The 12,629-nt window shown below is 33.3% G+C and overlaps 1 protein-coding gene across 1 annotated transcript in view; it reads right to left on the bottom strand.

The window, feature by feature from the left end:
- LOC129229973 (uncharacterized) overlaps positions 1 to 12,629 on the bottom strand; it is a 61,137-nt gene that overhangs the window by 8,278 nt on the left and 40,230 nt on the right. Inside the window, exons 2-4 of the mRNA XM_054864358.1 lie at positions 11,729 to 11,834; positions 2,611 to 2,652; positions 424 to 465 (exon numbers count right to left, since the gene is read on the bottom strand). Of these exons, the coding sequence (XP_054720333.1) occupies positions 424 to 465; positions 2,611 to 2,652; positions 11,729 to 11,834 (190 nt within the window). The remainder of the gene's footprint in view (positions 1 to 423; positions 466 to 2,610; positions 2,653 to 11,728; positions 11,835 to 12,629) is intronic.

Below are 12,629 nucleotides of genomic sequence, written 5' to 3'. Positions count from 1 at the left end.
ATAATAATGACATAGTTTTCTAATTGTTTTATGAGTTTAATTTGCCCCCACAACTGTTTTTTGGTTAAGTATCTCATCTTGCCCCACTCTCCCCTAAACATGATTTTTTTTAAACTCTTCAAATTTGATCCAGATAAACTGGAGATCCGGATAGAAAGGCAGCAGTATAAATGAGGTTCTATTTCCTATTGCACTTCTCCCCCCCCAACCTTGTTCTTTGTTTATTCTTCTGCACTTGTTCTTATGAGCACCTTTTTATGAGCTTGTTTAAAATGCTCCATACAACTCCAACACAATTTGTTTGAATTGAATGTGATCAGTTGTATCTAGTTATACCAATAGCGCAGCTAGCGACTTGTTTTACCTCATTCTAAAGAAAACTTTTCGCTAAACTAAAAGGAAATATTTTTAAATATGTCTTACCATGCTGCACAAGTGTGTCATTGACTTCAGTTCCGTTATTTTCTATAAAATAAAAGTAAAACATAGTTTAATTATCTCACAGGTGCATTTTGTTTTTACATTGACAGTCTATTAACTTTACATATGCATAATAAACATATGATAACACTGCATAACATGAAAAATGTTCCTCAGATGAAAACAGGTCGGTCATTTGGAGTTTTACGGAACTCTCGCGTTTGTTCTTATGCGTAAAAATCATTATTTTTTTTAATTCGGGGGTAGGGGTTCAATTGACGAGGGAGTTGGGATCCTCCTGACCCACCTTAATCACGGGCCTAGATGGAAATATGTGTTTCTGGTATGCTTCTGGCTGGAAATAACAAATCTGTAACTATTAAGCTGTAATTTACCGCCCTTTTCCCATGGCTAAGGCAGAATTACAAGCATTTACCGACAGCGTGGTTATGATATCCAGAGATCTCAGTTTCCTTCGTGTGTTAAATTAAATTTTATTTACTTTTTTGAAGGTAATATCAGCTTCATTGATGGAACATCTGCTTTCAGTTCGGTTATTGGCTATTTCAGATTCATGAGTCCATAGCAAGGATGAAACTTCAGTCGCTAGATGTCGTAGTCGGGCTGTCGGTGTACACTCGTCTGTAACGATTGTTTGACATACGCATTTTTTCCCCAAATGCAAAATTTAATAGTTTTTTATTAAAAATATTGTTCTATTTTTAGGGGCCTCCAAGAAAAAATTTCATTTCTGATACCAAAACCGCTCGTAAATCCTCAATGGGCCTATCTTCCACTATTGCACATTAAAATCGGTTCATTTTTTTTTTTTTTTTTTTTAAAGCTTCTAAAGATTTCTTTTTCTTATGGATAATTCTCATATTATCTTGATCTAGAAAATCACCAGTAATTATATGGTGGCGGCGGGTTCCCATTCCATTCCATTTGTAGAAACAAGAAACCCAACGATTTAGGTCCTACCGCAATTCATGATTGCGAAAAACATAATTTTGTGACTCAAGACGTCAAAATTCAGAAGGATTCCAGGTGCTGGATGCTGGATGTTTTTTCTCCCTCATACCCCACGCATGTCTGTTCTGGTATTGGCTCTCACACCTTCTCACCCGTCCATTCGTTCTACCACGAAAGAAAATCACGATCCATATCCTTATCTACCATGTTGCTTTTATCGGATATCTTTTCATCCATAAGCTCACTTATATTTTGCAATGAAAAGGAGATTCCTTGTTTTTTGAAACACGTGCATGCAGTTTTCCTGCCAAGTTGTGCCTAATTACGTTATTTTATATACAGGGTGATCCAAAAGTCAGGACAAACTTGAAAAATGAATAATTCGAAAATGAATGAAGATAAAAAGATGCAATTTGCACTGCACGAATCGAAAAGAAGCCGGGTTTTGTGTGGCAACGAAATAAACGATAATTCTGCTTTCGATCTACAGTGGCACTATAGCTTTTTATTTCACCATTATTCTTATAATACAGTTTAACTAAACGGGATTTCTCAACTATGGACAGCGTTTCGATGTATATCAGCTTCGACTACCATGACCTTCTGCCGTTGCTCCTTTTTATATCGTTTAATACTTGCGTGATCCTATATCAGAAATCAGACAGCGTCATCTGTTGGTCGCCAACATAACTATTTTCGGTTCGTTGTCAGACAAAAGCCGGCTTCTTTTTCATCCGTTTAGTGCAAACCACACCTTTTTATCTTTATTCGTTTTCGAATTATCCATTTTTAAAGTTGGTCCTGTCTTTTATATCACACGGTACTTTTACATCTGTAAATATCTTTTAGTTTCACTTCAAAATTTAAAGTTACTGCATTGCCCCACTTTCAAGTAACTATGATGACAATTGAATAACAGTTAAGTCTGTTTTCTCATCATAAAAAAAAAACACAAGTTGAAACTTAACGTCCAGGAAATTTCAAAGGGAAGGTTTAGGATTAGTCTACTCAACCTTTCACTGATTCTTATATTTGTTATATTGCAAGATTACTTTCGATATTACCAAACTGGGTGTGTTAACTAGTTGTAATTTAAGCTACGTCATAAAACTTACGTTGAAAATACTCTGGTTCTGTAGGTAATACAACTATGATCAGCTAAAAGTATTACTCTGTTAAAGCTACATAAAAGTAAATGATGAAAGTTAAGCTTCTTACCTGCAACTGTAGGTGAAGGATCATGAACAAAGAGTTCAGTATCTAGGAAAAAAAAAACAGTACAGTTTTGTTTCTAGGTAAAGTAAAACTGCGTGAAAACACGCTTTGTTAAAATAAGAACAGTTAGGGAAAATGTTACACATACTGGAAAAAAAAAGCCCGATTGTCCCATGCATCTTGATGGATATATAAAAAAAAACCTATTATATGTTGAAGTCCATTTAAAAAACTGAAATTCGATAGAAATGTAAAGATTGAGGCTGCACTTTGGGAAACTGATGAATTTTTCCCACTAATTTACATGTTCAGCTATAATTTCTGTTAATAGGTAGCGCTGCTAGCAGGCGAGAATTGTAGAGAAATTGAACCCTTGAAATCTTCATTCGATATTTTGCAACGCAATGTATTTCTGTTCAGTTTAATTTCTTGTGCTAGTGAACATCGTTACTTTTGTGTAGCAGTTTCTGCAACATTTTCACAACGATTTTCTTTTTATCTGCTATGCTGCGCCATCTGTTGCCGGAAATGGTAGTTTAATATTCTAACTGGTGGATTGTCATTAAAAATAATGTTTCAACTGGCCTAAAAGAATTGGATTTTTTTTCTATAAAAAAGAAAAGACTAGCACATTTTTACATCGAGACGACTTTCTACAGAAAGCAGGAAAAAAAGCTTATAAAAAACGAGTTTTAGGTTAGGTTAGGGGTTTCAAAACTTTTCTGACTCGTGGCACCCTCTGAAGAATTTTATTTTTCTCACTGCACCCCAGTCTTTCTCTATAACATATACGTACGTATACATACATAGTACACTTGGCGGCTCCTACTTTGAGAACAACTGGTTTAGGTGATTCAAAAGGTTTCCATCGTTTATTGGTTGAAAAGAATCCAAAACTTCGACGAATTCGAATAACTAAGAAATATTCCAATTGTGATTTTGACGAAAAAAATACGAAATTACTTTTCTTGAGAAATACCATATTTTTCTTCAGTGGTCTCAAATGTAAAGTAATTTTTTTAACCCCGTTTCTTTTATTTTTTGTCGATGTGAAGAAATTGAAAATGGGTAACTTTTCTTGAAAAACTCCTGTGTGTCACAGAAACGCAGAAGATAAGTTCGATAAAACTATCGCAGAAGATAAGTTCGATAAAATTACTTTAATGTATTTTCCAATAGCATAAATATTGTTTTTTAGTTCTAATGGATTGAAATTATTGTTATTAAACTTAGTAACTGGGCTTAAGCCATTACTATATGTGATAACTTCAAAATTACATTTACTTTACTTCAGAGGTAGTCAAACTTCAGCAGTTACAACGGATCCCCCCCCGTCTGATAATGAATCAATTACGCGTATCTCCTACCCCCCTAAAACTGGACAAAATATTATATGATGTCTTTAAATCTAATTTTTAATATGTATTTATATAAATTGTTTCATATATTTACTCTTTTTTAGCCTACTTTCCCAGTAAAAGTCAGAAAAAGAAGAAAAAAGCATGAAAGAAGGCTTAATGCATCTTAAAAATATCGTGAAAAACAAAAAAAAGTCAAAAATAAATAAAATAATTAAATAAATATTGAAAAATTAAAAATTGGAAAGTAGGGTATTGAGATGGGGGAAAATGTCTGTCGGTCTGTCTGTCTGTCCCCCCCCCCCCTCCCCTAATAACTTTTGAATGAATAGGCCGATTCAAAAAAACTTTTTTTTGTTCGAAAGATCTCGGCGAGGACACCTCATTCCCATATTTCACTTTTTGATTTGAATTATTTTTTGTTCAATTTTGAACAGTTCAAAAAAACTTAACATTAGCGCCTACGGGGAAATTTAAGGCGATTCCGAACTGTGAGGCGAATTTGCTTCAAACAAGCTTTGTTGGAAAAAGATTTTGATGAAAAACTTGTATATAAAATATCTTTTTGATTTGAACAATTTTCCGTTCAATTTTGAACAGTTCAAATCCCATAACAATAGTGCCTACGGGGAAACTGAAAGTCAATGTAGATTCCGTACTTGAAGGCGGATTTACTTCAAACAAATTTTGTTGGAAATAACTCTTGACGCCAAACTCCAGACTTCGACTCCGAGAATTTAGGGGCACTGACTCCGACTCCGACTCCTGTGCCCGACAATTAATCGGACTCCGACTCCCCGACTTCGACTCTGACTTCGTAGTTTTGGCAAAATTTTATTCACGGAGGACAAATGACTGACTCCGATTCTTAAATATTCGACTCCGACACCTTTATCTCAAAATGAGATTGACTCCGACTCCGCAGCTATGGTTTTAACTGTGAAATAATTATTGTTGATATGACTCGTTTTTATTTTTACGCTAAAGTTTCAATTTAGGTACTCAGTTTTTGGCGAATAAACTCGAAGTCATTTACGTTTCTACATAAAGATATGAGCAGACGATTTTTTTTTTTTTTTTTTGACAAAGAAAATTATTTTTTTAAGTTGACATTTTATTGTTTTCTTTTTTTTTTTACTAAGTGCATTAATTCACTTAAAAAAATGTTTTTGTTAACAGGGGGAAAAGAAACGATTTTTTTTTTGATATGATGTATTTATTTTAATGAGCTTATTAATTTTAATTATTATTTTTTCGTTTTGAAAGCTGTTAAAGATTTTTTTAATGGAAAAAAGAAGTTGCTACTATTTTATTTGTTCGTTTTTTTTTTTTTTTTTTTTTTTTACATGAGCGGGGAATATTTTATTCCTAGAAATCAGCTTAAAGTATTTTAAAAATATGTTTGAAAAAATTTGCGATTTTAGCTATTTTTGAGAATATTGATCAGGTACTAGAAAGTAGTATGGGTATACGGGAAAGTAGGCTCGTCTAGTTCTAGACAGAACTTCTTGTTTCCATGTGTTTTTGAGAACTGCTATTGATTTTTCATTACTTAACCCTTATATGGATAACGGGGTTCATCTTTGTAGCTGACCTTGAGTAACTCCCCAATCCTCACACCGAATTCTTAAAATTTCTTTCGGTATCTTAAGGTTGCATAGCTTTCAGAAGTGTACACGCCAGTCATTTAAACCAATAGAGCGACAACCTAGTTATAATTTCTTTTTGCGTATATTGTGAGTCTTGTCTTTCATTCCATAATTTTCTACACTAAGAAAACGATTCAGAAACGTTCCTGAAGAAAAAGGGAGGGGGGGGGTGGGATTAGCTTATGTGCTCAATATATGCCTATTACATAGCTTGCAAAAATCAAGAAGGTTTCCTGCTAAAAGTTCGAAATTAGCCTGGAATCTTTTTGAAAAATTCGGAAACCTTTCCAACGTTTCTGGAATAACTCAGGAACTTCAGTGAAAACTTATATATGCATATAGTAATAGCTTGGCACCTTCCTGGTTTAACAGGAACGCTCCCAAAGCTACCACGGAATTGCAATAGTTTCCTTCAAAACTGCAATATCCTGAGACTGCATTTCGCCCAGTTTTAGGGTTTAGTCAATCCAGGTGAGGCCGTAACTAAACTGAAGAAAAACTCTTAATTAAATGCCTAATATATTTTTATACTGGGAGCTAAAATGTTTTTCACCAAAGTATAAAATCGGTATTCATGGAACTTGTTGCGATTCAGGAAACGTTTTCGCAAAAAAATTGTTTTTCCCAGGACACTGGTGCAAACCCTTGGAATCAAGAAACATTAACCGAAAGTAATCAGTGACGTTTCGGAATTTTTTCACAGTATAAAGTAAATAGTATCTATTCCACAGGGTGTCCATCAAAGGACTCCCTGGTTTCAAAATTAAATATCTCGAAAACAAAGGACGATATTGGAATAAAATAAACGGTATGTTTATTGTGAAACCCATAAAAATCATATACTGGAACTTGTAAATTAGTCTTAAAAAGTTCCAACAGGTGGCGCTTCATGCTGTAATTTCAATAAAAGTCTCCATAAATAGTGCTGCGAAGATGTTGGACGATAATTTCTAGCGCATATGTAAGCATATCTGAGAGACTAAACTGCTGCTGAAACAAGAAACAACTTCTTCACAGCACTATTTATGGAGACTTCTATTGCAATTACATTGTGCAGCGCCACCTGTTGGCAGTTTTTAAAACTTATTTCCAAGTTCCTGTATAAGATTTTTATGGGTTTCACAATAAACATACCGTTTATTTTATTCCAATATCGTCCTTTGTTTTCGAGATATTTAATTTTGAAACCAGGGAGTCCTTTGCTGAACACCCTGTATAAGCTAAAGCAAACACTAAGAGAAATCACGGATGGCTAGGGCGGGGAAAAGTAGCGGGAACTAACGTAATATAAAGAGACGCAACTACATCCGAGTTACCATTAGTATTTTGGGCTGTGGTAGTAAACACATTAATTCAAAAATGCACTCTTATTAAATTATTTCTTTTACAAAGTTACCGTAAAAACCAACTCATTGGAGTTTGTGAAAAAACAATGTTTAAATGAGCTTGTTCTTCATTTGAGTTGCATACCCAGACGTAATATGATTTTAAATAAAAACGCAAATGGTACAGTCATAGAAAAAAAAAACGAAACACTTTTAATTATTCGGCCATTATACATGCTAGAAAGGAAAGAAAGGTGTCATCCGACTTGGTTTAAAGTCTTCTTTAAAACTACGTTGGTAAAATTTTGATGAGGGACCATATACAAAGCAAAACGAGCACCAACTCTTGATTTTCAAACGGGAACCCCTATTTTTTACTACATAATTATGTTTAAACCGCAAAATACAGCCAGGGTACGAAATTTCACTGCATTCCGTGCAGTAGAACAGGAGTTATTAACGAAAAACGTTTTAGGGACCGTCACCACATTGAAAACGCTTCTTTCAAGGTCACGGCTTATCAAGTAACGGAATGTAAACAAAGAAAAGATCGAGATTATCCAGCTCAATTCATGATCTTTTGAAATTCTCTCTTTTTCCGTAATTCGAAACTTTTTGGGCCGATAATGTTGCGCCAAAAAGCGATTTACGGTCGAAAACTTTTTTTTTGAAAAAAAAAGTTAAAATATTTACAGATTTTTGTCTATCAGGATTAACCTAAGAATGACGGACCGGGTTTGACTGGTCCATCGTATAGATCGTTGTTTAGTAAATCGAATAAGGACAAATTAAAATTAATGGAACTTTTTGCCTTTTCTAATATGAGCCTATTAGATTGCTTATATAATCATTCAGCAAATTAGCCTCAAAGAAATGTAAATATCAAACCTTATACCTAGAATCATGATGCGAATATGTTTGATAAATGTATTGCACCTATGTTACAGGTTTATTTTGGAATGAATAGAAAGTCTTTTGATGTCAAATGGAATTGCGCGTTTTTAATTTTGCAGAACATCGGCAGAAGTTTGGGCCATCGCACACAAAAATATAAAAAATGTACCGTACAACGTGGGAAGTTGCTGCATTAAATAGATTGGAGACACGAGAGAAGCAAGGTTTATTTATTCCGTGAAAATTTGCTCTATATACATAAAATGAACGAAGCATCAATCTGAAAAATAAAACAGAAACAGAAGAATATAAATACCCGTTGATAAGCAAACTGTTCATACTCGAACTTTATTTGGTAAAAATTTGATTATATAAATTAACACAGTGGACAAACACGCTAATTGTTTTAGCGGCTTTTTTGTAATAAAAAAAAGAGAATTTGTTTCAAATCCAAATTTGATGCGGAAGATCATAATGCGTGGTAATATTAAAAAAGCATAACACAATTGGCGGTTTAAGTTAAACATGTAATGACTCTCAAAAACAATTTAGGAAAGTAATTTCCCAATGCTATTTCCAGCAACAAGTTTCGACATGGTCCAACCCGTGATTTAAAAAGACAAAAGTTATTTTAGCTTAAACCAAGGTGAACCGAAATCAGACTTCTTGTCATTTCTCCGATTTTGTAACTTAGCAGATGCAAACAAAGCTTAGTATTATTTGATTTTGTATCGCGTACTATATACTTGCAAATGAACATCTCCTATAGTGTGAGGCTATAGGCTGGCGCAGCTATAGCAATACTACATGAAGCATACCCGGGACACATCAGTTTAATCTATCCAGAGACTACAATTTCGTCCTTGCTACGGATTTCGTAGACTGGAATCGAAACCAAGCGTGCGGGATGCAGAAGTTACCTAATTGAAGCTAAGAGTGCGAATAAACTGGTAGGTAAAGTATATTTGTTTGCTGTATGTTTACGGCATCTCACTGGTGAAATACATTTTCTTCATCCACCAGTTTTTAGGCACTCTCGGCTTCAATGACATGACACCTGCTTCATTGTTCGGTTAATCCAGATGTTCGGTGCAAGGATGTTGTGCTCATTATTAGGACCCTCTGCAGCCATCGAATGGGATAACCAGACCACAGTGGAGACGCGGGCCATATTCAGCCCTCGCAGCTCTTCCATGTGGCCCGTTGTTTGCTTAAAGAATAGGATCAGAAAGTTGAATTAGAGTGCCGGTGTCATAAAGGTGGAGCCGAATATTCAGATATTGGATTCTGAAAAACATGCATTTAATAAGATAGGCATCTAGTAGTTGATAACAATAATTTTTTACAACTTTTTTTTTTTTTTGGTCTATATTTTTCCACGTTATTAAAAAAAAAATGAAATTTTATCTTTCTCTTGCGAGATTAGTTTTAATGTGAAATGCACGGACAATGAGCGAGAAAATAAATAGAAAAAAAAGTATTTAAATTATAATTGAGAATAGACAAAAACTCAACTTAATCTAACACGCAAATTAATGTTTTGTTAAAAAAAGTTCACAATTAGCTACAACTACTACTTTCGTGCAGAATGAGGCTCAAAGCACGCGGTCTTCTACTGCTACTAAAATTTCCTCTCCTACCACATTGAAAATTATTCAAACACTTTACAAAAAATAATAATAATAATTTCTAAAAACCAGTAAACTTATCAAAGAGCAAATATTACCTATTGACCTATCTGGATACTGTTAAAGGCGAAACTTCACACTGTCGGCTATTTTTCGAGTGCTTTTTCCCGATTTAGACAATGCAATAATTTTTCCTTTTAGCAAATTATTACCGGGAAGAGCCATTAATTCTACACTGTCTATTGCAAGAAAAAAAAAAGTATTTTAAGTGTCTCTTTTAATTAAAAAATTTCTATAAAATATTCTTTTATTAAACAATGAAGTAGTGTTTCGCATTATTTACACATTGACGTTCGAAGGATATCCACAAAAAACTGACGGTTGCAATATTGTGTTGTTTTTCTGCTGGGACAACGAATGAATTTATGCATTTAAAAAATTCATAGACGTAACTCTAATGTAGAAAAACCACGTTATAATTGGTTTGCTTATTTTGTTGAACATTTTTTTTTCTTTTTTTTACGAAGAAACCAACTTTCATAATTTCTGTTTTAAAATGTATACGGTCCCCTAAAGTAAGAAAAAAATAAGTTTTAAGCATAGTGCAAAAACTACTGAATATTTTGAGCTCAAATTTTGGATTCCCGCACAAAAGCTCTTCTAGATTGTTTTTCTGTTAAAATTTAATATGGTTTCAGATCATATTTTTTTCAAAAAGTATTAAAATAATTCATAAAAAAATTAAAATTACATTTTAATGTTGTAAAGGGCGTTTTTATTATTGGGTCGATTCATATTTTGATGTAAAAAAACAATCTTTGCCGTGCCTAATCTAGTTTTTGTGTTATGAGTAAAAATATCAAAATACGTTTTAACATTACGAGAGGAATTTTTCAAAACTCGATTCTGAAGTAACGGCTGGTTCGAATTAAACAAAACTTTGCATGCAAAGTTAAAAAAGGATGCTGATCACAAATATGTGATAAAAAAAGGGGGTTCTCATTGAAAAATTTGAAGTTGATGCTCGTTTTAATATGAAGACGACCCCTTAACAACAATTTTTTAACATAATTTTGTAGAACTTTTTATTCCTGAAACAATGACACCTCTCACGTGTCTGTAGTGTCAATAGTCTTTGAATACGATCGAGTGTTTCGTTTTTTTTTCTATGACTGTACAAATGTGGTTAATTATACAAAACGTAAAATATCTACAAAAGTATTTATGACATTTTTGAATGCTATTCAGCAGGTTTCCTTTTACAAATCATTATGCCAGTGAAGTACTCGTATCTTCAGTCTTCCACAGATGATCAATAGTTTGTTTTCATCTCGATTATTGCTCTTATTGTTACTTATTTCGCATTTCTCCCCGTGTTAACACCATGGACAATTTGATATGAGTTTGCAAACTCTATTCTGGGAAACTGTTTGAATTAACACTCCTAAACGCTTATAATTGTTATTTAGCAGTGTCGTGAACAGCCGCTCCCACGGTCATCCAAGGTCGCCTCTCACTCCCCTCTTGACCCCTGACCCCTGACCGGATGTGGGGGCTCTTTTCGAGTGGGGTCGGTGGGAACCGGGTGACTGGACGAAAGGGAGAGATGCGGAGAACGGGACGAGAGAAGGAAGAATGCGATAGAGCTCCCGAGATGTACATATTTATGTTGAATTGTGATGTGTCCCTTTTTACTATTTCAATAAAAACTTGGGACTAAACTACCGATTTTTTACTTACATATCAGAGCGGCAAACCATCCCAAAAATATGGAAACTTACCCAACGCGGTACTCCGAATAAAACGATTATACGAAAGAGCAAATTCGCGACAGGCAGCATACCTAATTTTTTCTTCGAAAATAATGGAAAAACAAAGTAAAGTGTTGCCGCAATGCAGTATTAATTTCTCTAATTATAACACTAAATATAAACTTTCTTAATTAAAATGTTTTAAAATGGTTTTAAGAAAGTATGGATTTGAGGGTCATTTTTACATTGTTTGTCAAAATGTTTAGTTATAGTTACGTCTTTAAGAAGTTAATAGCTTTTTTATGCATTTCACATCGCATTAAAATGTGAGGTCTGTGTAAAAATAAATACCAATTGATATGAAAAAATGCAACATTGACAATGAATAAACTTAAGATTTTATAGCTCATTACTAATTGAAAATATTTAAAGCTACTATAATTTAGCAAAGCATTAGAAAAACTTTTAAAGGACTTTTTTACTTTATGCATTATAGTACTGAAACAAAATACAAACCTTTGTTGGAGTCAACATCCGATAACGTGTTCAGTTTTAAAATATGAGCTGATGAGTTGTCAACTAAGTATAATCCCATGAAAGATAATAACACAAAAAATTCCATCTAAAATACATTAAAAATAAAATTATTCACTTATCGGTTAATACTTAGCAAGTGTTTTCAAAATTTCATTGGAAAATGGATTTTTTAAGGGGTTAGAGTACCTCAAAAACGATCAAGCAATCAAAACAATTTTTATTGCTTATTTCAAAACTAAACACTACTCAAAAAACACAGGGAAAAACTTTCATCGCTTTAGTTTAAATATTAAAAAAGTTTTGAGTGGTTTTATCAGATCATGCTCGCTATGTGTTTTTATGCAAAAGAAAACTTTAAATTGATTTTTCTCGATGATCGTGTTTTTGTGTTTTCATGTCATAAGAACCCCTAAGGATTTTTTTCTATGAAAGATACAGCTTTTAAGTAATACTTTTTGCGATTAGGATAATATATTTAACAAAACTGCATTGGATAAGCATTTTATAAATTACTCAAATGTTTAGAGCATGTTATGTATTTTACGTCTTTAAGAACCAAATTGTTTTTTAAAAAAATTACGATTTTTTATATAATAAATCACAGAAAATTTTCTAATAAATACAAAAGCAAATGAATGTATACTTACTTGACACTTATCGTTATACACTTTGGACAATTTACACAATATCTTGATAACTAGCCTATGTGTTATTCTTATGTGTAAGGTAAATTATTGTAAAGTTTCATTAAAATTCATTCAGTAACTTTTGCTTGAAAGAGTAACAAAGACACATACATCCATACATACAAACTTTCACGTTTATAATAGTAGTAAGATGCGATAGATAACATAATCTGCGATCACATTAAGCGGAGGCT

The sequence above is a fragment of the Uloborus diversus genome, chromosome 9 (assembly GCF_026930045.1).
Source record: "Uloborus diversus isolate 005 chromosome 9, Udiv.v.3.1, whole genome shotgun sequence".
Taxonomy (NCBI): domain Eukaryota; kingdom Metazoa; phylum Arthropoda; class Arachnida; order Araneae; family Uloboridae; genus Uloborus; species Uloborus diversus.
The sequence above is the reverse complement of the archived record's forward strand: the minus strand, read 5'-3'. Positions and strand labels throughout refer to the sequence as shown.